Below are 22,138 nucleotides of genomic sequence, written 5' to 3' on the forward strand. Positions count from 1 at the left end.
AGCCGGTAGCGTGAGGGGCGGGGCCGGGCACGTAAGGGGCGGGACCATGGGGTGGGTCCTCAGCATCACACCGAGCACCGAGCAAAACCCTGGAGACCCGTGAAACCTGACCGTCCCAAACCAGCCCCTCAAGCAAGAAAGACGCGAAGGTATGGCGCTAGTCCCTAAAACAATGGGGGGGAAAAGTGTTTATTGTAGTCAATAATACAAACAAGTACTCGTCCACTCCTGAACCGAGGGTCCATCACTCCGAGGTGGTGCAATTTGACACCTTCCTTCATTATCAATGTCTTCTTCAGCTTTGAGCAGGATCCGCCCCCTGGCCAGTCCTGTTTGTCACGATCAGGGTGATCTCAGGTGAGCAGGAAGCCCTGTGTTCATGAAGCCTTGGCCTTTCGGCGCTGGGTTCCCCAAAGTAGAACAGAGATGGCTAGCGTGGTGGATCCCAGAATGCCAAAGAACATAAGTAGTGAAAAGGAACCCTGCGATTAGCAAACAAACAAACAGTCACAGCAGTATATGCAGGGTCACTTTCCGCCACCTAGTTTTTCTCCGCCATGCATCTCCTCATCTCGGCCTTGTCTCTTTCTGAGAGGTTCTTGCCAAATGCATCCCTCTGTTTCTAAAAGGTCCAGTTCCTTACCTGCCTCATACACTTGTATCCGTGAAAACCATCAGCACAAACGCACTGCGAAAGGCCAGGACCTTCTGGTGCACAAGATCCATTCTCAGGACACATTTCTGGGAGCCAGAGGAAAACAAGCGTCACTGGAGTCTAAGGCCATGTGACCCTGACAAGCCAGTCTCCTTGATCTCAGAAGCATGCTACGGGGAGGGGAGGGTATCACTGAATCTCATTAGGTATTTTCCTCAAATATCTGCTTAGATCTTTTAATTATTTCTAGGTCAAAAGTAGAGAAAAAAGCTGGGCATGGTGGCAGATGCCCAAATCCCAGCATTTGGGAGGCAGGGGCAGGCATATCTCTGTGAGTTGAAGGCCAGTTTGTTTACACAAATTCCAGATCAGCTAGGAATATATACTCTGCTTCAGAAAATAAAAACAAAAACAAAAAAAAATAGAATATCATAAATAATCAGACTGTAACACTAACAATAATAATTAAAACCTTGGGCTGGAGAAATGACTCAGCAGTTAAGAGCACTGGCTTCTCTTCCAGTGGTCCTGAGTTCAATTCCCAGCAACCACATGGTGGCTCACAACCATCTGTAATGAGATCTGGTGTCCTCTTCTGGTGTGCAGGCGTACATGCAGACAGAACACTGTATACATGATAAATAAATATTTAAAAAAATAATTAAAACCTTGATAGGGGAATAGAGAACTCCGAACAGAAAGGCACTTAGCATCTTTATTCTTCTAAAGCAGAGAATGACGTCACCTTAGAAAGACGGAAAAGGACTCGCCATTGAGATGGTCATTCCACAGCATACCTGGCCTTCCAGTGCTATTGCAAAGGTCCTTCTGCCCTTGGCAAATTTGCTTGTCCGTGAAAGAGATAATACTTTCCCAGGCATTAATACCTCCAGGACAGGTGACATCTAGTGGTAATATCCTGAAGACAGCACACATGATCATAAACACACAGCCAAAGAGTTTAGGGTGTAGCTCAGTAGCAGAACAAACATTCACCAGCAACACACAGCGCACACATACACCTGTGCATATGAGCTCACTCAAGCATCTATGCGCGCTCACACACACACACACACACACACACACAGTAGCAACAGCAGCTCCGATGTTGACTAACAATTAAGATCTATGATTTCTCTTCCCAGTCTATTACTCACAGAGTCTGGAGCTGGGTAAAGCCACGGAAGGTGTTGGTCAAGTCTTCCTTGAGAGGATTTGTTTGAAGGTCTCTGCAAAGCACACAGTGTTAGTACTCTGCTGAGAACAGCATGCTTTTAACACTTATACATGCTTTCCTGGGTGGGCTATTAGTCCAACCCTCACCCTCAGTTATACAGGTTTAGACACTAATATTAATCTACCCTTTTTAAGAGTTATCTCCAAAGACTTTCCCATCACCATATTAGGAAAGTACCTAAATGCTTACATGATAACAGCAGTTGAAGCATGAAAAAAGTTTGGACCAGGATCCTTCAGGGAACAGTTCTGGAGATCTAGCCTGAAGAAACAAAGTGATTACTGTAACTATGTCTCTTTTCCATGCCTAGCAAGGTTAGTATTTGTGCACACACCCCACTTAATCCAATACTGACAGAACAACACTATGTTCAGAACTATAAGAGAAGTACTATGGTAGGAGACATTGTAATTATGTATTATCCAATCTAGTTAGCGCTAGCTACATATGTCGACATTGTAATTTACCTAAAATTCAAATGCATTCTCACAAGAAAGACTACAAACAGGTATGACATCGTGGCTCCTGTGCTGATCAGTTCTGATACGGAACATTGCAATCACAGTTCTAGCCAGTATAGCTATGCACTGTGCAAGTATTAGAAGAAACTTGGTGTTATTTTCTCCAGGGTTAGTAGCTCCTATCCTGTGAGCCTCAGACCCAGAGGCTTTTGTTTCCCTTGCTGGGGATTAAACCCAGGGTCTTGCGCGTGTGAGGCACTTGATCACCAAGCCACAGCCACAACCACCACACTACAGAGATTTTCTTTTGTTCTGAGACAGGGTCTTACTCTGCATCCCAGGCTGGTCTCAACCTGTGACAATCCTCCTGCCTCAGCTTCTCAAATGCTGGGGTGAGAGACAAGAACCACAGAGCGCAGCATCCCCGTCAGCATTCCCATCGAGATGATTTCTTTTTCAGACAAGGTCTCAATGTAACCCAAGCTAGCCTCAAATTCACAAGGTAGCTAAAGGTGACCTTGGGTTTCTCTGTAATACCTGGCTGGCCTGGAACTTGCTCTGTAGATCAGGCTGGCCTTGCACAGTGCTGGGTGGGATTAAAGGCTTGCTTCACTGCCTCTTAGCCCACCTTGAATTCTTGATCCTCCTCCAAAGTGCTGAAATTACAAATACCAAGCCCAGCCACAGAGGTTTTAAATGAAAGAAAAAACAAAACAAAACAAAAAAAGCAAATCACTTAAGTTTTTCCCAATTATATTTCCTATCAGAGACTACTATAAACTTCTATACATTAAGAACTTCTAGCCTTTAGTCCCAGCACTCCAAAGCAAAGGGAGGCAAATCTCTAAATTCAAGGCCAGCCTGGACTGCAGAATGAGTTCCAGGACAGCCAGGGCTATACAGAGAAGCCCTGTCTCAAAAAATCAACCAAACAAAAAAGAACTTCAACCATTATTTTCATTTACTGAGTGCCTATGAAGTACAAAATCCTAACATTATAAAATATATAACTTAGTTTCTGACCTGGTGGTGCAAGCTACCTGTAATCCCTGCTACTCAGGAAGCTGAGGCAGGAGGATCACAAGTTCAAGGTTATGTAGGCAATTCAGTGAGATTAAGTGTCAAAATGATAAATGCTGAAAGGAGTCAGTATGATGGCTTATCCGTAACCCCAGTACTTGGGAGGCTGATGCAGAAATGATGTGAGCTTGAGGCCATGCTGTGCTATACAGTAAGTACAGGGCTGTATAGGATGACCCTGTCCCAAAGAAAAGAAAAGCTAAACCAAAAAAAAAAAAAGATAGCTTGTCTTGTCTAGCATGCACAATGCCCTGGACAGAGCTATATAGGAAGATCCTGTGCCAAAGAAAAGAAAAGGGGGCTGGAGAGATGGCTCAGAGGTTAAGAGCACTGGCTGCTCTTTCAGAGGTCCTGAGTTCAATTCCCAGCAACCACATGGTGGCTCACAACCATCTGTAATGAGGTCTGGTGCCCTCTCCTGGCATGCAAGCATACATGCAGGAGAATACTATATACATAATAAATAAATAAATTAAAAAAAAAAAGAAAGAAAAGCTAAACCAAAAAAGGTAGCTTGGATAGCATGCACAAGGTCCTAGACTCATTCCCTAGTGCTCAGAACAGCTATAACAAAAAGACAGAAGAAAACTAAGGACTGGAGAGATGGCTTAGCAGATAAGCGTGAGTACCGATCCTGCAGAGAACCGAGTTCAGTTCCTAGCGCCCATGTTGGACATCTCACAGCTGCCTATCCCTCCAGCTGCAGAGGACCCAAAGCCTCTGAACTCTTCCAGCACCTGCACTCAAGTGCATGCACCCAGACACACACAAAAAAAATAAAAAAATTAAGAAAATTGTGCCAGGCCCACACCTTGAAAGCCAGCACTTGGGAGGCAGAGGCAGGTGTGAGTTCGAGGCCAGCCTGGTCTACAGAGCGAGTTCCAGGACAGGCTCCAGAGATACACAAAGAAACCCTGTCTAAAAAAAAAGAAAAAAGAAAGAAAATTGTAAATGTATTTTAGTAAAAAATAATCCAAAGAGTTCTAATAAAACTATTTTTAAGCCTAGCGGTGGTGGCAGAGGCAGGTGGATCTCTGTGAGTTCCAGGACAGCCAGAGCTTAACAGTGAAACCCTGTCTCAGAAACAAACAACAAAAACAAATAAACAAAAACAAAGCTATTTTTAAATGATGCCACACAAGTCTATAAGATGGCAAGAACTATTGTCATGGGGGGGGGGAGATCTTTTACCTATCGAATAATACTACACCCAATTTAAACGTTTTACAATCAAGCATTAGACGTCTCCAGTTAGGTGCCGGTATTTATCCCCAAAGTCAGTTAGGCAAGACGGTAGACTCGTCTGTGAACTTTTGTGAGTATCCAAGGATGTCTTCTCCTCCCTCACCCCAAGATGGTGCCCTTCTGATTCAGGCAGCATCGGGCTTGCATTGACTCCGATGTATTCTCACAGTAAACGGCTACTCTGGACGTGTTCTGCACACCTCCTGGACACTGGGTGCATATCTGTAGAAAAGAAAGAAACCTTATTAAGACTCCAGAAAGAAAAAGAATAAACAAGAATCAATAGTTAGTTGTCAGTACTCTCTCCAGAATTCCTACAACACAGAGCAGAAAGCTGGCTTTTATAAATAGAACCCATTTCTTCGGCTACCACAGGGCACCAAATCAGTGCACTATACAAGTCTACAGGTCTTTCACAAAAGAAGGTCCTCATCTAGAAGAATCATTACTTGACTATATTATGTCCTTTCCAGAGACTTCTCCACCTGACAGGCATGCTTTGGCAAGTGTTAAAGAGCTGCACGCGGGTACACAAAGTACTCAGTCATGCCATTGCAGCACGCACGGTATTCGTGCAAGGACAGCTGGCAGAGGAGCCGGGGACTCTAGAGTGGGAAGAACAATTTAAAGTTATTCAAAAAGCAAGGAGATCAAATTTCAAAGGTCTCTGAATGTGGGCAGGGCGAAGGTTCCAGTGGCCGGCGCTACGAGAGTACTCGGGAGCACGATCCCCGCTGGGACAGGGCTAGGGAATCTTCAAGGGAGAAATCTGAGCTTCGGCTGGGACAGCCACCGGCGAGCGAGCTCGACACAAGGCTGACGATCGGCAACCTTCTTCAGCCAGATCTCAAACCAGCTTTCTTCTGTACCTCAGGTAGAGCCAGAGCCCTCTCCACGCCCACAGCCAGGAGCAGGGTAGCAACCCAAGGTATCGAGCCCGCAGAACTGCCTGGCTCGCGAGACGCCATTTTCCACTCCTTTCAACCTTCTTGACAGCTCGCGAGAGCCGAGCACGAGGCCCCGCCCCCGCGCATCACGCCTCAGCCTTGGGGTGGGGCCTAATTTTGCAAACCCGGCCTCTCTGGGGCGTGGCCTAATCAGTCCTCGGCTGGCGCCGTGGGGCGTGGCATGGTTTGCCAGAGCGCGGCTGCTGCTCCCCGTCTTCTGGTCTCATGTCCGCGCTCCCCGGTGCCTGTTCCTGGCGGGCAGACCCACCCTCCCGCCATTCTTCCGGGAGCGCAGGCCTCCCCAGGCGCCGCTTAGTTGCTTGGAGTCTACTGCTTGCTTCCTCAGCACGGTGCGGACAACTGGGACTCTCCATCCGCCCTCAGTAAACATGGCGGCGCGGCGATCAGGGCGGGCGGGGGGGCGGGGTCCCGCTGTCACCAAGCCTGACGCTGCTCGAGCCGGGCTGGCCTGCGGGCCAGCTACCCACGTGTGGAATCGCGCAGGTGGGCTGGGCCGGGATGGGGGGGTTGGGTAGGGATTGGGCAAAGAGGCCGAGTTCAGTCGCCTTGGGACGCGAGAGGCGGAGCTGGGAGGGGCGGGGCGAGGCGAGGGGCGAGCCTCTCCGCGTGGGCTTTGGGGACAGGTCTTAAATACTAGCGCAAAGTGGTGGGTTCGCCACGTGTGGAGAGGAGGGGAAAACTGAGTCGAAAAAGGGTATGGGTGATGGAGGAGCGGAGATCGGAGGGCGAAGGGCAAACGCTAGCAGGAGGACACGAGTCTGGGAACCCTTCACCTTAATGTTGCGTAGTTCCCCGGAGCCCGGGCAAGGTGGTGGGGCGGGAAAGACGCTTCCCTAACTCGTGTTCTTTGCCTTCCCAGGAAAAGAACAATGCTGGTTTCGGAAGGAACGAAGGAACTTTGGTAGTCCTGGCCGAACCACCGACGCAAGGCAAGGTAGCGCTTCTGCAGCGTAGTAGCAGCCGCAGGAGTCCTGTCTGGAAGGGCGCTGGGAGAAACCCGTCACACCAAAGGGCAGCTATTGCTTTTGATGAGGACACCTCAAGAGGTCACCAAAGACAGTTGGAGTTCATTTCAGGTAACCTGCCTGTTCCAGGTTCCTGCCTGGAAGTCCTGAATTTACATTTATTAATACATTTAGCTGCTGAAATATTTTGTTCTGGTGAGAAACTATTTAGACCTTGAGGAATTTTAAACCCAAGACCCGTCTGTGGCCGTTGGCATTTGCATTTCAAAGGAGGAAGCCGGTGAGGATTTAGCCCTGTGGACCTGCGCTTTACTAGCTTGTTCAGGTCCCCAGGACTTCAAAACCCACAAACCGCCAGATGACATGAGAATCCGACTTAGGGAAGTAGCTTGGCTTTCTTCTGGCTACCCCTCTGAGATAGACATGTCCATTGGTGTGTCTGTGGAGTGTTCAGAAGGCCACTGTTCTTTTCCTAGAATCAGATTGTGTGAACTGAAGCCCGTCACTGGATTGGCATTTTCCTGTCTGCTTAGTTTCTTCTTCCTCCATCCTCGAGGATTCTTGGTGCCTAATGCAAATAATTTGTCAGGAAGCTGGGTGGTGGTGGCCCACGCCTTTAATCCCAGCACTCCCAGAGGTAGTGGCAGGCGGATCTCTGTGAGTTCGAGGCCAGCCTGGACTACAAGAGCTAGTTCCAGGTCAGGCACCAAAGCTATACAGAAAAACCCTGTCTCGAAAAACAAAACAAAAACAAAATTTTCAGAAACTCCAGAAGTAGAGGGAACCAGTCAGTGTTTTTATTTTGAGATAGGGTCTCACTGTGTAGCACTGGTTGTCCTGAAACTCACAGAGCAACACCTGTCTCTGCCTCCTGTGTAGCTCTGACTGTCCTGTCTGACTCACTCTGTAGACCAGCCTGACGTCCAGCTCAGAGATCCGTCTGCCTCTGCCTGTCAAGTGCTGGAATTAAAGGCGTGCGCCACCACCTAGTCTAAGACGTTTTCATAGTAGTGACTGCTTGCCAAGGAGTGAGAAATCTCAAGGTGTTACAAAATACAAAGGCCCGGGGCATCCTTAGGTTAAACCAGCCTGCCCTGTTGGGACTGTTGATCTAGAGAGTTGCATTGTGACATAGAACGTGTGGCCCAAGCTCAGACCCTTCGTTAACATGTGTGTAGTGCACCTTGTCAACCAGGCAGTATCTGAATACAGTGTGGGAGAAGATGCCCTGATCTCCTGGTAGGCAGGATGTATTAATCTGTCACTAGATTGGTTGAAATCTATGCACTGTTCCATGACTGACTTACTACAGTTAGCACTTTGATCCTTTCTAGCCTTGGGAATAGTGAGGTTGGACCACGGTGAATTACCTGTGAACAGTTTCTTTACTGTTTTGTGCTCTGTGTGTGTCTGTTCATGAGTACTAGTGAGAGGAGCCCAGAAGCGACAGAGCTGGAGTTAGCGGTAGTTTCAGGCTGTTACTATGGATGCTTGTATCCAAACTTGAGTCCTCTACAGAGAAGTCAGAACCCCGAACCCCTGGACCATCTCACCAACCCCTACAATAGAGACTCAAGACCTGTTCTTTACTGGTTTTGTATAGAGATGCTGAGGGTGTTTCAGGTGAAATACCCTGTTGCTCACCATTGGAGGAGGCTTGAGGGAGGGTATTTGAGTTTTAGAAGGTGGGGTTTCTAGCCTAGTGGCCTGTACTAGACAGGATATATAGTTATAGTTTATTTAGTGGCACATATTAGATAGGATATAGAGCTATAGTTTAGGAAAAGTCCCTTGTACCACCCTGCCTTAGGCTGCTCGAAGGTAGGAATTTAGCACCTAGAAGGTCCTAGATAGGATCTGAGGTGTGACTGATTCTTCAGATGGGTCAAAAGTCTGTGAACCGGTGACAGGTGACATAGAGGCACTTTATTTACTCCTGGCTCAAAAGCAGGTTTCAGAGAACGTGAACTGTCATCACGTAAGGCTATCTAAATATGCAGTATTCTCTAGTGTTACTTCCACACCGAGGAGGAGTGCTTTTTTGATTCTTGTCCCCCACCCCACCCCCACCCCTAGACAGGATTTCTCTGTAGCTTTTGGAGCCTGTCCTGGAACTAGCTCTTGCAGACCAGGCTGGCCTCGAACTCACAGAGATCTGCCTGCCTCTACCTCCCAGGTGCTGGGATTAAAGGTGTGCACCACTGCCCGGCCTGAGGAGTACTTCTAGGGGATTGCTTTTTGTTTATTTTGTGTTTGTTTCAATGTCCTGGAACTTGCTCTGTGATCAGGCTGACCCCCCCCCCCCTTATGGTGGAATTAAAGGTATGTGCCACCACTGCCCTGCTTAGGGATTGCTTTTCAAGACGAGAGGATGGACATTTGGGAGAGCAGGATGGATGAGGGATCCATAGCCTGTGTTCTAATGTTGCCTCTGACAGTTACTTAGCTGTGTTTTAGGAGGGTTGCTTGAGAGGCCCAGGAGATAGTTTAGTAGTAGGTCAAGGCTTGCCACCTAAGCGTGAAGACCAAGGAAGACACCTGGGTTTCCACATGCTCGCGAACTTGCTTACATGCACCCGTGCATACATAAACATAGAAAAAAGGAAAAGGTTATGGCCAGGGCAGCAGTGGCGCACGCCTTTAATCCCAGCACTCAGGAGGCAGAGACAGGTGGATTTCTGTGAGTTCGAGGTCAGCCTGGTCTACAAGAGCTAGTTCTAGGACAGGCTCCAAAGCTACAGAGACACTCTGTCTCAAAACCACCCCCCCCCAAAAAAAAAAGAAAAGAAAAGGTTACTTGAATGTCTGGATCTTTAATGCTTCTGTGTGAAGTGGGGGCGCTGTAAGAGTGGCTGACTTGGAATAGTGTGATCCCATCTTTGTTCTTTTAAAGATTGTGGCATATTATTAGAATGGTGATTGTGTGTGAAAGAGAGTTAGAAAAGTAACTTTCCCGTTTTCTAGGCAACTCCTTTCTAACTTTGCTAGAACACAGGGTGCCAAGAGCGATTTAGCCTGAGAGCCTAATCCAGCTAAGAATGCTGCTGAATGTGAACTCTCTGCTCTCTAGTCTGGATCTGTTAGAGTTGAGCCGGGACATAGGGTGATATGGGCCATTTTGGGGCACAGTGCTTGGTTCCCTGAAGAGCCCGGAACAGATAGCCACAAATGCATTCCTCTGACCCCAATTCTTGCTCTTTCCTCAGCTCCTTACAGAATCAGGGCCTCTACCTCAGTGCCGCTCCAGGCAGCTCTGCCTCAGAGATTGCTTCTCCAGGTATGTGTCTGAGCCCAGCATCATGTATATGGGTGTCTTGTCTGTGTGCCTGTCTGCTCCACATGTGTACCTGGTGCCCACAGAAGCAATCAGAGGGCATCACACCCCCTGGAACTAGAGTAATAGATGACTGTGAACTTCCATGTGGATGCTGAGACTAGAACGTGGGTTCTCCACAAGAGCAAATACTCTTAACCACTGACCGTCCCTCTGGCCCCTGTCTGTCTCACTTTTTAATTTTATCACTCCGACCAGATCCACCCTTGATGGGTGTGTCTTGCAGGAGCTGAGGCCCGACAGGTAGGTTTCTCTAGTGATACCGGGGATGCTAATAAAGAGATACAACTGGGCAGTGGTGGCACATGCCTTTAATCCCGAAAGAGAAAGGGGTACAGAGTAGTGAGCCTTCTGTTCTGAATGGGGCTGGAGATATCAGAGAGGTGAGCTCGCTGGGCTGAGATGCGGGGGGGGGGGGGGGGGGGGGGGGGGGTGTTGTTTGGAGAACGACACCTCTGGGTCTCTGGGTCATGAGAAGTGGAACTGAGGCCAAGGTGAATAGGGGAAACCCTGCTGTCATTGGTTTCCCATTTCTTCCCTGCTGGGCTGTGGCGCCAGGCTGGGCTCTGCTGGCTCAATACATTGTAGTGACTGGGTCTGTGCCCGCAAATGGAGGCAGGGATTATATGAAGAATATTAGGCTAGAGTTGATTTTTATTTTACTACTCGGGTGGAGACCCAAGAAAGGTCTTGAATTTCATAACTGTACATGCAAAGGTCCTGGCCAAGTTACTGTCTCCTGTGTCTCACTCTCTGCTGCTTCCTCCCTCCTCCCCTCCCTCCTAACCTCTAGCAAACCCGCCTGTACCTTGCAGGCATTCACCACTGTGCTGGCTGGCTAGTCTGAGTCTGGCCATGACATGTCAGCAGCCTGTGGGTGGGCAGCCATGAGGGCAGGGTAGGCTTAACTAAGAGATGGATTCTTCCAGTTGCTCTTGGACCGTGTCACTGCCTGGAAGAGGAATGCTGTGAAACTGAGCCAGGAACCAACTCAGAGCCATTCGCCTATACGTGCTCGGTCGGTGAACTGACAGCTCTGAGCCCAGGAATACCAAGTCCTGAAAAACGGGCACAGAGAGGATGAGTATGGGGGAGAGCACCTCAGCTCCCTTCCACACAACCTCAGACACCAGCAGGGTTATTTCCTCCTTTTCTGTCGTGGACTATGTGGTGTTTGGCCTGTTGCTCCTTCTCTCCCTCATCATTGGGCTCTATCATGCTTGCCGTGGATGGGGCCGGCATACTGTTGGTGAGTTGCTGCTGGCAGACCGCAAAATGGGCTGCCTTCCCGTGGCACTGTCCCTGCTGGCCACCTTCCAGTCAGCAGTAGCCATCCTGGGGGCACCAGCTGAGATCTACCAATTCGGAACCCAGTATTGGTTCCTGGGATGCTCCTACTTCCTGGGACTTCTGATCCCTGCTCACATCTTCATCCCAGTCTTCTACCGCCTGCATCTTACCAGTGCCTATGAGGTAAACAGGAAAGGCATGGAGAAGGGGATGGGTACCTAAGATTGTGACTCTTTTGGCTCCGCCAAAGAATGACTGCCCCAAGTAGCTCTTCTTCCTGGGGGAGGGGGTTGGAGAGTGCCATGCCCAGAGGGTCCAGAGTATATGTTCTGCATATTTCCTTGTGTTACTAGGCCTCTTGAGGAAAGAGGTTATGTATTGTGAGGGTTGGAGTCACAAAATGCCATGCCTTAAAAGGCACATAAATTCTTTGTACTTGTATCTAGTACCTGGAGCTCCGCTTCAATAAAGTTGTGAGGATCCTTGGAACTGTGACCTTCATCTTTCAGATGGTAGGTGGGCCTGGGGCAGGGGAGGGGCTGAACTCAGGCCTTCAGAGTTGCCATTAAAATTCCTGTGAGTCACTAGTTGGTCAAGTCCCTGATGGCATCCTGTCCAATGCCACTGTAGATATGACAGGTTTTGGGAGGCATTAGAGGGAAGTAAGCCCAAGCCTTGGGGACACTGTCTTTCCACCCGCGTCTCTTCCCCTTCACACCCTTCCTATCTCCCACAGGTGATCTACATGGGCGTTGCTCTCTACGCACCGTCCTTGGCCCTCAATGCAGGTGAGGAGTTGCGGTACTGACTTCCGGCCATGGCAGACTGGAGAAATGCCGTTAGGAGGGGCAGGGGGGGTAGTGTGCTAGAGAGAACTAATTCATGGACAGGGCTCTTGGTCTCTACGAGGGGCAGACGGAGACTTCTTTCACCTCGGTCGAAAGCTGATCAAACATTACCAGGCCACACCTGAACTGGTTAATCGGCATTTCGGTGGAGCTCTGAAAATGTTTTTCCTCGTGTTGAGAAATGATTTGTTTCCCCTCTAATGACTAATTGCTTCCATGTTGTGATGGGTTTTCTTTGTTTTTTTGTTGTTGTTTTTGTTTTGTTTTGTTTTTGAGACAAAGTCCCTATGTAGTCCTGGCTGTCCTGGCACTCTGCTGTATAGAGCACACTGGACTCCCAGAGATCTACCTGTCTCTGCCTCCCAGAATGCTGGGATTAAAGTCATGTGACAACCCCAGCTGGCTCCTCTCTATGATTTGAGTAGCTATCCTCACCAGGACTGCTCTGGAAAACCTACCAGAGGTAGGATTGTGACGTTTATCTGTTTTCAGTGACAGGATTTGATCTATGGCTGTCGGTCCTGGCCCTCGGAATTGTCTGCAACATCTACACTGCACTGGTAATTGCAGTTAACCTGGGTGACAGTGGGAAGATGGGAGAAGGAAAAGAAGAGCCAGCGTAAAGAGATACAGGAAATGGGATGCAGTTCCAGGGTGAGGCGGAGAAGGTGGAGTGACTAACAGTTTAAGGGGTTATATGCAAGGGCTTTCTTGGTAGTGTGATGTCCACCCTCTCTGGTTGATTTGGCATTTGTGACGGATGTGATATTTTTTTCTTGTAGGGTGGGCTCAAGGCTGTCATTTGGACAGATGTGTTCCAAACGCTGGTCATGTTCCTAGGGCAGCTGGTGGTTATCATTGTAGGCTCGGCCAGAGTGGGCGGCTTGGGTCATGTATGGAACGTGTCTTCCCAGTATGGCCGCATCTCTGGGATTGAGTAAGTCTGTGCTTCCTTGACTGGTACCTGTAGCGTCTACGGACTGAGTCCATTTCAGCCTGGTCTCGGGCCTTTAGTAAGCAGAGAGAAAGTGATCGTGGGTGTAGAGGCCTGGACGTTGCCTGGATGCACACCTGAGGTGAGGTGGCTGTGGCAGTGACCGGGTATCTCTGTTGCAGGCTGGATCCCGACCCCTTTGTGCGTCATACTTTCTGGACTTTGGCCTTTGGGGGGGTTTTCATGATGCTGTCCTTGTATGGAGTGAATCAGGCTCAGGTGCAGCGCTACCTCAGCTCCCGCTCAGAGAAAGCTGCTATTCTGTGAGTGCGGGGATGGGGTCCCTGGGAGCAGTGGGGTGGGACAAGATTCAGAGTGCCTTCCCCTTTGTTGGGGGCTTTCTGGAGGTTCAGGAGGGCACGTCTAACAGTGTCTGTTATCTCTGTCTTCTGGCACTGATCTTTTGCAGTTCCTGCTATGCGGTGTTCCCCTGCCAACAAGTGTCCCTGTGCATGAGCTCCCTCATTGGTCTGGTCATGTTTGCCTATTATAAGAAATATACTATGAGCCCCCAGCAAGAGCAAGCAGCACCTGACCAGGTGAGAGGGCCTCTCTGCCTCTCTGTCTCCATCCTGTGCTCATGTGAAGCCAGTCTGGATCCCTAAATTAAAACCTGTGTGGCTAAATTGAAAAAAAAAAATAGATGACTATTTTTTTCCATCCTGAGATCCCAGCTGTCTAGTGTCAGACTCCAGTCCTGAGCAGATCTAATCAGTGCCCACCCATCTAATGGGTGGGCAGCCAGCCAGCCTTCACTGGAAACTGCTGCATGTCTGCTCTCATCTAAGCTTCCCAACAACCTCCTTCTGTAGCAGACGGGCTTGGTGTGTGAGGCAGCATGCTGTGGTCACACTGGCCATCAGTGACGGGCTGGGTGGGCTATGGAGTTTGCTCTTCCGAGCCCTTTTCCTCCCTGCTCGAGGAAGATGCGCCCAGGCTTCTCTCTGAGTGTGTCTGCTCTCCTTGCAGCTAGTGCTCTATTTCGTCATGGACCTCCTGAAGGACATGCCGGGGCTGCCTGGGCTCTTTGTCGCCTGCCTCTTCAGTGGATCCCTCAGGTACTGCTGCAGTGCCCCTGCTGGACCAGTCCCATCTGTTTTGGATGGCCTCTCCCAAAGCAGGCTTCAGTTGACAGTGTCAGTCACCTAGGTGAACACACCTACACTCCATCAGAAGCGTCTTGCTTTCCAAACCCCTCTGAAGTAGCCTGGGCTCCACATCAATGGGTGGTTTCCTACCCTCTCTGGAGTCCTTAGTTCTGCCTCCTTTGGCTCTCGGACCTGACACAGCTCGTCTTTTCCTTCTCTGCAGCACCATATCATCCGCATTCAATTCACTGGCAACTGTCACCATGGAGGACCTAATTCAGCCTTGGTTCCCTGAGATGACTGAAACCCGGGCCATCCTGCTTTCCCGAAGCCTTGGTAGGCTTATTCTTCCGTGTAGCTTAAGTCTTGTTCGTTTTGAGATACACCCTGGTCACTGTCATCAGTTACGGATGATTGCCTCTCTAACTCTGTCCTGGCCTCTTAGCACATGCCTCGTGCAGCAGCGCACAGCCATCATGTATGGCTTTCAGGGGAGAGCAGCGGGCCCTGGGACTGGGGTACAGAGTGGTAGTTTGGTTGGAGTGTGTTATCCCTCTACTTGCTGACTCACATTGCCTCCCCTCTGCGTCTTCCCAGCCTTTGCCTATGGACTGATTTGCCTGGGAATGGCCTATATTTCCTCTCATCTGGGATCAGTGCTCCAGGTAATGCCTCAAGAGGAAGAAGCTCTCAGCAGGGATGAGGGTATATGTTTGAACTAGGAAATGAAGACAGCTGTTCTGAGAGGAATGGAATGTGCCTTTAAAAATGACTACATTTAAGCTGGACATGGTGGCACACACCTTGAATCCCAGCACTTGGGAAGCAGAGGCAGGTGGACGGCTCTCTTGAGTACAAGGCTAGCCTGGTCTATGGAGTAAGTTCCAGAACAGTCAGGGCTACATAAAGAAGCCCTGTCAACCCCCCCCCCCAAAAAAAAGAAGAGAGAAATACATTTATTCATTTATTGTGTGTGGATACTTGCATGCCAGTGCTCAAGTGGGGGTCAGAGGACAGTTTTTGGGAGTTGGTTCTCTCCTTGTGCCATGTGGGTCCTGAACATGGAACTCGGTGTCAGCATTGGCAGCAAGCACCTTTATCCCCTGAGCCATCTCACCAGTCCCATACGTTATCCTTGGATAGATGGCCTTTAACTAAGAACAGACTCTCAAGTGAGCAAAAGCCCAGCATCATTCCTAGGATATTGTTGGCCCAGAGAGACCTAGAGCTCAGCCTCAGCCCGAAGTGCATCACCACAGCCGTTCCCTCCCTGAAGAAACCAACAGCTGATGATTGACAGGACATTGAGGCTGAAGTCTCTAAGCCTGTGCTTTCTTTTCTCCTTCCATCGGCTCCAGGCAGCACTCAGCATCTTTGGCATGGTTGGAGGGCCACTGCTGGGACTTTTCTGCCTGGGGATGTTCTTCCCGTGTGCCAACCCTCTTGTGAGTGACACCTGGCTTCCCAGATATGCATGTGGATGGAACTGGACTGTTGGGGCGCTCAGCAGTTCTGGGGACTGGTATGGAGGTTTGTGGTGGGCCTTGTGACAAGAGAGTTGGCTGTGTCTCTGGGCAGGGTGCCATCGTAGGCCTGTTGACTGGACTTACCATGGCCTTCTGGATCGGCATTGGGAGCATAGTGAGCAGGATGAGCTCTTCTGTGGTGTCCCCTCCCGTTAATGGGTCCAGCTCCTTCCTGCCCAGCAACTTGACCATCACCACTATGACTACTCTGATGCCTTCTACCACCCTGTCCAAGTGAGGCGCGGCTTGCTCTCGTTCTCCTTGGGTGTGAAGCTCAGTTTTGAGGGATTTCATGGGGGCCTTGCTGAGGGATGGGTTACCATAAGCTATAAGCAGGGTTAGGTTGAGTTCTGAGACCTTGTAGGGGGGGGGGGGGGGGCTTGAAGTGCCTCCAGAATGCCCTGCCAAATGCTTGTCCTCGCCCTCTCACCCTAGGCCCACAGGACTGCAGCGGTTCTACTCCCTGTCCTATTTATGGTACAGTGCGCACAACTCCACCACGGTCATTGTTGTGGGCCTGATTGTCAGTCTGCTCACCGGTGAGGGCGTGGAACTGCCACACAGCAAAATGAGGGGCTGAGGGGGACTTTTCAGTCTGGGGAAGGTGGGACCCTGCCCTTGGGATACTGAGTGTCAGTAACAGCTGGTCTCCCCTGCTGACATCAGAATGGGCTGGAGGACTGGGTGGGACCTTGGTGCAGGGACAGCAGAGTGTGCTGCTCTAAGGTTCTCTGAAGGGCTCTTGACAAGCACCTTTGCCTTTAGGGGGAATGCGGGGCCGGACCCTGAACCCCGGCACCATTTATCCAGTGTTGCCAAAGCTCCTCTCACTCCTGCCCTTATCCTGCCAGAAACAGCTTCGCTGGAGAAGCTACAGCCAGGTGAGATCCATTGTTATGTGAAGCCTTTCCCCATTGTTGTGCCTGCCATGCTCCCTCTGCCCTTGTCTACCATCACCTGCACTCCCTGTCCTCCAGGATGTCCCTGTGGTCCCCCCCCTGTTTCCAGAGAAGATGAGAAATGGAGTGCTGCAGGACAGCAGGGAAAAGGAGAGGATGGCTGAGGACGGCCTCGTCCACCAGCCGTGCAGCCCGACCTACATCGTCCAGGAGACCTCCCTGTGACAGTCTGTCCACCCTGCAGGACAGCAGCCACGGCCCGCTTACAGTGCAGTGTGTCACCACATGTGTTCTGCAGGGGCGGGCCAGTGACCTAGCACACAACAAAGGACCTTGTTCACGCCTCCATGGACGCCGCTGCATGCAAGGGCTAGACACGGTTTTTCCTTATCCCTTGCCAATCCTATCCTTAGGATCAGGTTTAGGGGTACAGAATTACGTCGCGAGTGGGGAAATAAATGAATCCACAGAGAAAAGGATGACTTTTGATTGAGTATGACCAGAGTCCTTTGGGGTGGCTAGGGATAATATTTCTTATAACCACCCTGGGGCCTGATTTGGCAAGATTGACCAGCCCCACCTTAAGCATGAAATTCTTGGCTACCTTTCGATTCCTTCCCTCTCAAGTCATCTTGGGTTATCTCAGCCGTTTGTGGGTACCCGAAAGTGATTTCAGGTTTTCTGTAACACTCAAGCCCCCTCACAGTCTTACCTGCCTACCTCAGTTCTTCCAAGGGAGGCTTCGGTGTCCTGGGACTTGGACAGTTGTGTAACATCTGCTTTGTAGAGGGGGCGAGTTTTTACATCACAGGCCTCACCCCTCCTCAGGTGGTACCTAAGAGACGGTGTCCTCACCGGGTTCCTTCTGCTGCGTGCTATCCTCTGAACTCTGAAGCCAGGCCACCCCGGTGTCACTGCGCCGGTTTCATTTTGGAGTTTCCTCATGCATTTGTTCCTAGGGAATAAAATAGCTGTTAGACCTAGTGTCTGTCCTCTGTGTTCCTTCAGGTAACCCCCTGTACCCTGGAGAAGATAAGATCTCTGTAGGTGTCTCCTCTTCTGAGACAGGACTTGGACCTCAGTCTCTGCAGGTGGCCGCTGGGGGAGGGGAGGGGCACAGTTAGGCTTAACTGTTTCCTGAAGTAGCTCATCACATCACTTGCTACCTCAGTTCTTCAAAAGAACTGTTTTGAGATTTTTTTTGCCATTGAGACAAGAGAAAGAATGTTAAGGAGAAATAATACTGACTTGTATAATGAAGACTATTAATACTGCCCATGTCTCCAGTACTTGGTCTCCTCCCCTACTTGGCCCCATCCTGCTGTTCCGAGCTGTGTATAAGTTCTCAGGCCTCAGTAGAAACATGGGGCCAGTCAGATCTGAGGGTTCAGCCATAGCCCAATTGCTCTCCCATATCCCATGCAGCTTATGTATCTCAGTATCCACCCCAAGTTTTGTTTAAGGAAGTACAAGGTTTTTTGCTTGGTTGGTTTGATTTTGAGGCAGAGTTTCTCTGTGTTAACAATTCTAGCTGTCCTGGAACTAGCTCTTGTAGACCAGGCTGGCCTCAAACTCACAGAGATCCGCCTGCCTCTGCTTCCCTAGTACTGGGATTAAAGACATGCACCACCACCGCCCAGCCAAGGAACTACAGTCTTAGGCCAGTGAGAAGGTTGTGAATCCTCTGAGTTTGATCCCTGGGACATGCATGATAGAAAACTGAATCCTGGAAATTGTCCTACGACCCCCAGGAGATCCCATAGCTTGTGCACACACAATTTTAAGAAACAAACCGCAGTGGAACACACATGTCAGAACATGGGGGACATGAAGATCACAAGTTACGCCATATGTCAAAACAGGAACTAGGTCTCGTTGCCTCAGCATCCCAGGTAACCGGGCTATAGATGTAAGACCTTGTGAGCCATCCTTCACACCCTTTCTGCTGCTATCCCAGCCAGCATCGTGGAGGGAGAAACAAGGCTTATGCCCAACCAGACCCCAGTGGATGATAAATCTTGTGTTCTTACAGAGGATCTGGGTTCAGTTCCCAGCACCACATGATGGCTATATAGCAAGAACCTGTCTCAAAAAATAAAATAATAATAAAATAAAAAAAATTGAACAAAAATTTTATGGGGAAAAGTACTCATGGGTTGAGTTAATACACTTCGCATATAAAAGAGCACTTGGACTGAGTCTGTGAACTCTGTAGCACGTGTCTTTCTCTCCACGCCACTTTTTTAAACTACAGCACCCCTGCCTCAGCCTCCCTGGAACTGTAGGTTTCCACCATTGTGCCAGGTTGTAGTTAATATTTTTGGAGCTCCCTCCTCCATTCCTAGTTCTTAATGATCCAATATGAAAGCCGTTGTGTGGAGCACAGCAGGGACGCTCTGTATTGTGGCAGCGTAGTGGGAGATGAGGCAGTTCCAGTGAAAGGACAGAGGGCAGTCTGGGAAGACAGGCTCTCGGAGAAACAGCTGGAAGGAATGAAGAGGACACCCACACAAGGGAATAGCCAGATTCAGAGTGTAGTGAGGAGGAAGAAGAGGTAGAGAGGGCCGAAGTGAGGTAGGTCAGCCACCATGGAGTTGACTTGAGCCCCTGTCGGAGCCCACAGTGAAGAAGATGCACATGTAGGGGTCATGGGGTGCAGCTTCAAGGCCTGAGCAGAGCACAGATACGAGATACCCAAGATACTGTGAGTGGCTACAAAAAAAGAGAACATTGCTAGATGAACAGGAAAGAAGAAAGCAAGAAAGGAACCCAGGGGCTGGAGATACGGCTTAGTTGGCAGAGTAGGCCCTGGGTTTGGTCCCCAACACTACTGTAAGTCCAGCACTTGAGAAGCGGAGATGGGAGGACTAGAAGAGGGTCAAGATCATCAACTACTGGGCTGGAGACAAATGCCAGTTGCTCTTGCAGAACTGGATTTTATTCCCAGAACTGATAACCATCTGTAACTCCAGTCCCGTGGGATCCATTGCTCCCTTCTGGCCCCTTCCAGGATTAGTCAAAACACTCACATACAAAAAAATAATAAAATAGCCAGACAGTGGTGGGTACACGCCTTTAATCCCAGCACTCGGGAGGCAGAGGCAGGTGTATCTCTGCGAGTTCGAGGCCAGCCTGGTCTACAAGAGCTAGTTCCAGGACAGCTAGGACTGTTACACAGGGAAACCCTGTCTCGAAAAACAAAACAAAGAAAAAAAGAAAAGAAAAACCAAAATAATAGGACTGTTACACAGGGAAACCCTGTCTCGAAAAACAAAACAGAAAGAAAAGAAAAACCAAAATAATAATAATAATAATAAATCTATAACTTTAAAAATAATCATCAGCTGCACGATGAGTTGAGGCCAGTTTGGACTGCATGAGACTCTTGTAAAAAAAAAAAGGCAAATGTCATGGCAGTGAATTGGTGAATTGGAAGAGGGGATGCTGGTATATGCTTTGTCTACATACATATAGAAATGAACAGCGGTGGAAACAACACACTTGTTATTGGCACAGTAGCACTCCATGTAAGCACCTTATGCCCAGATCTTTGGTCTCTAAATACCACTGAGCACTAAAAAAGAAACAAAAAACCCCAAAACTGGGCATGTTGGTATGTGCTTTTAATCTCAGCACTCAGGAGGCAGAAGCAGGAAGATCTCTGGGAGTTCTAGGTCAGCCTGGTCTACAGAGTGAGTTCCAGGACAGTCAGTATTACAAAGAGGGACACTGTCTCAAAATTAAAAAGAAAATTGAAAGAGAACTAAAAGCAACAGTGACTTGGGGAACTAGGTCATGTTAGGGCTGGAGGCAAAGTGCAAGCTGTGCCAGGGATTTCTTAGGCAAGAAAGCCAAATATTTCTCAATAAACGAGAAGATCATCTCAAAGGAACATAAGAGCCAACTGGCAAAATCTGGGGCAATCTAAGCCTTAAAATGATAGGACTTAGGGCTGGGTACTGGAATTATAGGTGTTTGTGAGTCATGTGGGTGCTGGAAATCAAACCTTGGTCCTCAGCAAGAGTAGCCTCTGCTCTTAACGGCTGAGCCATCTCTCCAGCCCAAGATGACTTTTTTTGTTTTGTTTTGTTCTTTTGTTTTTGTTTTTCGAGACAGGTTTTTCTCTGTCCTAGTTGTCCTGAAACTAGCTCTGTAGACCAGGCTGGCCTTGAACTCACTGAGATCCACCTGCCTGTGCCTCCCAAGTGCTGGGATTAAAGACGCGTGCCACCACTGCCGGGCAATGACTTACTTTTTAAAATATATTAATTTTGATCTTTATTTTATGTGTATACAGGCATTTCTACTAGTCTGTGAATGAAAAGAAATAAAAAGGAAAGGACATGGGGAGAGCATAGCCAGAGGCAGGGACAAGTCTCAGAAAGTCCAGAGTGAACATGACCAGACTAAGCTGAGCCATGTGGGAACAGGGGGAAGGGAAGGGAGAGAGAAAGAGAGGATGGAGGTACAGCAGCTAGGAGGCCAAAGGTACAAAAAGGTGGGTACCTGAAAATGTCTGGATTATATAGGAAAGAGCAGCCCAGGAGAGTTCACGTGGGGGTGGGATATGCTTGCCATACCCTGTAACAGGTGGGGACTGAGGGATTTTGGGAGAACCTTGCAGGCCAGGTCTGCTTTGATATGTTAAATAGGCACCTCAGTTTCATCCTGGGTTTGAAACTTAACAGTCAGTATGTACATCACGTGCACGCAGATGCCCACAGAGGCCAGAAGAGGGCATCCTCTGATGTGCATTTTGGAAACTCAAACCAGGTCCCCTACAAGAGCACCAAGTGTTGTGAACTGGTGAGCCTTCTCTCCAGCCCCAGGCCATGCTGGTCAGTCAGTGCAGTCTAGAGTTCTAGCTTGGTTAAGCCTGTACTATCTCAAGTCATGCATCCCTGTGTCAGCTTTCGTTTGGTGGCCCTTTGGGCTGTGTGGGCTCTCTACCTGTGATCCGCCACTCCTTTCTCTCTCCTGTTTTCTGCCCCAACTCCTGCATCTTCCCTTCTCCCTTATAACAAGAACAGCCTTTCTCCTTACACTCCATGAATCTATCCCCGCTGACCTGCCCTTGGGTAAGTTTTGAGAATCATTTCTCTTTCTGATCCTCTGCCAGACTGACTTCCCAGAAACCCCAGGGCTGCCTGGAGAGTCTGATGACCAAACTGTTGGGGGATACCTCCTTTTGAAACAGGGCCCTAGACCTTAGTAGGCTCCCAAACCTTAGCACAACTGACTCCATGATGGAAGTACCATCCAGGCTGTAAAACTCAGCACGTAGACAGCACCACCTGCCAAAACTAAAACAAAGACCTAATCCATCAAAGTCCATAGCTTTGGCAAAGCCTCTAAATGTACTAACCTTGCTTTTTGGCTTCTGCAGTTCTGCTTCTGACCAACTGTTCTTGTTAACTGAAGTGAGTCAAACCAGAATTTTTTCTTTCTTTCTTTCTTTCTTTCTTCCTCTCTCTCTCTCTCTTTCTTTCTTTCTTTTTTCTTTTCTTTTTTTTTTTTTTGTGCTTACATGTTTACCCAGAGAAAGGCT

General features: G+C 49.1%; 2 protein-coding genes across 7 annotated transcripts; one reads left to right on the forward strand and one right to left on the reverse strand.

Annotated features, from left to right (window-relative positions):
• Positions 1 to 158: 158 nt before the first annotated feature.
• Positions 159 to 5,713, reverse strand: LOC121433033 (all-trans retinoic acid-induced differentiation factor-like). Of its 2 annotated transcripts, none has more exons than XM_041631267.1 (7): positions 5,548 to 5,713; positions 4,782 to 4,900; positions 2,082 to 2,153; positions 1,813 to 1,884; positions 1,453 to 1,574; positions 644 to 741; positions 159 to 430 (listed from the first exon to the last, which is right to left on the reverse strand). In XM_041631267.1, exons 1-7 carry the CDS (start codon positions 5,644 to 5,646, stop codon positions 296 to 298), a joined length of 717 nt encoding a protein of 238 aa, XP_041487201.1. In that variant the 5' UTR covers positions 5,647 to 5,713; the 3' UTR covers positions 159 to 295. The 2 variants fall into 2 exon arrangements, with proteins under 2 accessions (XP_041487201.1, XP_041487202.1); XM_041631268.1 differs by having other exon boundaries at positions 159 to 482; positions 5,548 to 5,699.
• A 90-nt stretch (positions 5,714 to 5,803) lies between these two features.
• On the forward strand, positions 5,804 to 17,574 carry LOC121433031 (sodium-dependent multivitamin transporter). Of its 5 annotated transcripts, none has more exons than XM_041631262.1 (18): positions 5,804 to 6,008; positions 6,506 to 6,722; positions 9,818 to 9,888; positions 10,875 to 11,418; positions 11,682 to 11,747; positions 11,972 to 12,023; positions 12,576 to 12,643; positions 12,866 to 13,020; positions 13,200 to 13,340; positions 13,487 to 13,616; positions 14,047 to 14,135; positions 14,389 to 14,501; positions 14,763 to 14,830; positions 15,524 to 15,610; positions 15,744 to 15,925; positions 16,127 to 16,230; positions 16,457 to 16,572; positions 16,669 to 17,574. In XM_041631262.1, exons 4-18 carry the CDS (start codon positions 11,026 to 11,028, stop codon positions 16,813 to 16,815), a joined length of 1,911 nt encoding a protein of 636 aa, XP_041487196.1. In that variant the 5' UTR covers positions 5,804 to 6,008; positions 6,506 to 6,722; positions 9,818 to 9,888; positions 10,875 to 11,025; the 3' UTR covers positions 16,816 to 17,574. The 5 variants fall into 5 exon arrangements, with proteins under 5 accessions (XP_041487196.1, XP_041487200.1, XP_041487198.1 ...); XM_041631266.1 differs by having other exon boundaries at positions 5,853 to 5,975; XM_041631264.1 differs by lacking the exon at positions 5,804 to 6,008 and adding an exon at positions 6,055 to 6,129.
• The last annotated feature ends 4,564 nt before the right edge of the window (positions 17,575 to 22,138 follow it).

This window comes from Microtus oregoni, unplaced genomic scaffold (assembly GCF_018167655.1).
Source record: "Microtus oregoni isolate MIOR12 unplaced genomic scaffold, Mior012 000036F_ref0000092, whole genome shotgun sequence".
Classification (NCBI taxonomy): Eukaryota; Metazoa; Chordata; class Mammalia; order Rodentia; family Cricetidae; genus Microtus; species Microtus oregoni.

What these genes read in the sequence shown, in the direction of transcription:
- LOC121433031 (XM_041631262.1), top strand. Translation starts at nt 11,026, where the DNA reads ATGAGTATGGGGGAGAGCACCTCAGCTCCCTTCCACACAACCTCAGAC. An exon ending in ATCTTACCAGTGCCTATGAG is followed by an intron (nt 11,419 to 11,681) that starts GTAAACAGGAAA and finishes ACTTGTATCTAG; the next exon opens with TACCTGGAGCTCCGCTTCAA. An exon ending in GTCCTTGGCCCTCAATGCAG is followed by an intron (nt 12,024 to 12,575) that starts GTGAGGAGTTGC and finishes ATCTGTTTTCAG; the next exon opens with TGACAGGATTTGATCTATGG.
- LOC121433033 (XM_041631267.1), bottom strand. Translation starts at nt 5,646, where the DNA reads ATGGCGTCTCGCGAGCCAGGCAGTTCTGCGGGCTCGATACCTTGGGTT. An exon ending in GGGCTCTGGCTCTACCTGAG is followed by an intron (nt 4,901 to 5,547) that starts GTACAGAAGAAA and finishes TCTTTTCTACAG; the next exon opens with ATATGCACCCAGTGTCCAGG. An exon ending in TTTACCCAGCTCCAGACTCT is followed by an intron (nt 1,575 to 1,812) that starts GTGAGTAATAGA and finishes TGCTGTCTTCAG; the next exon opens with GATATTACCACTAGATGTCA.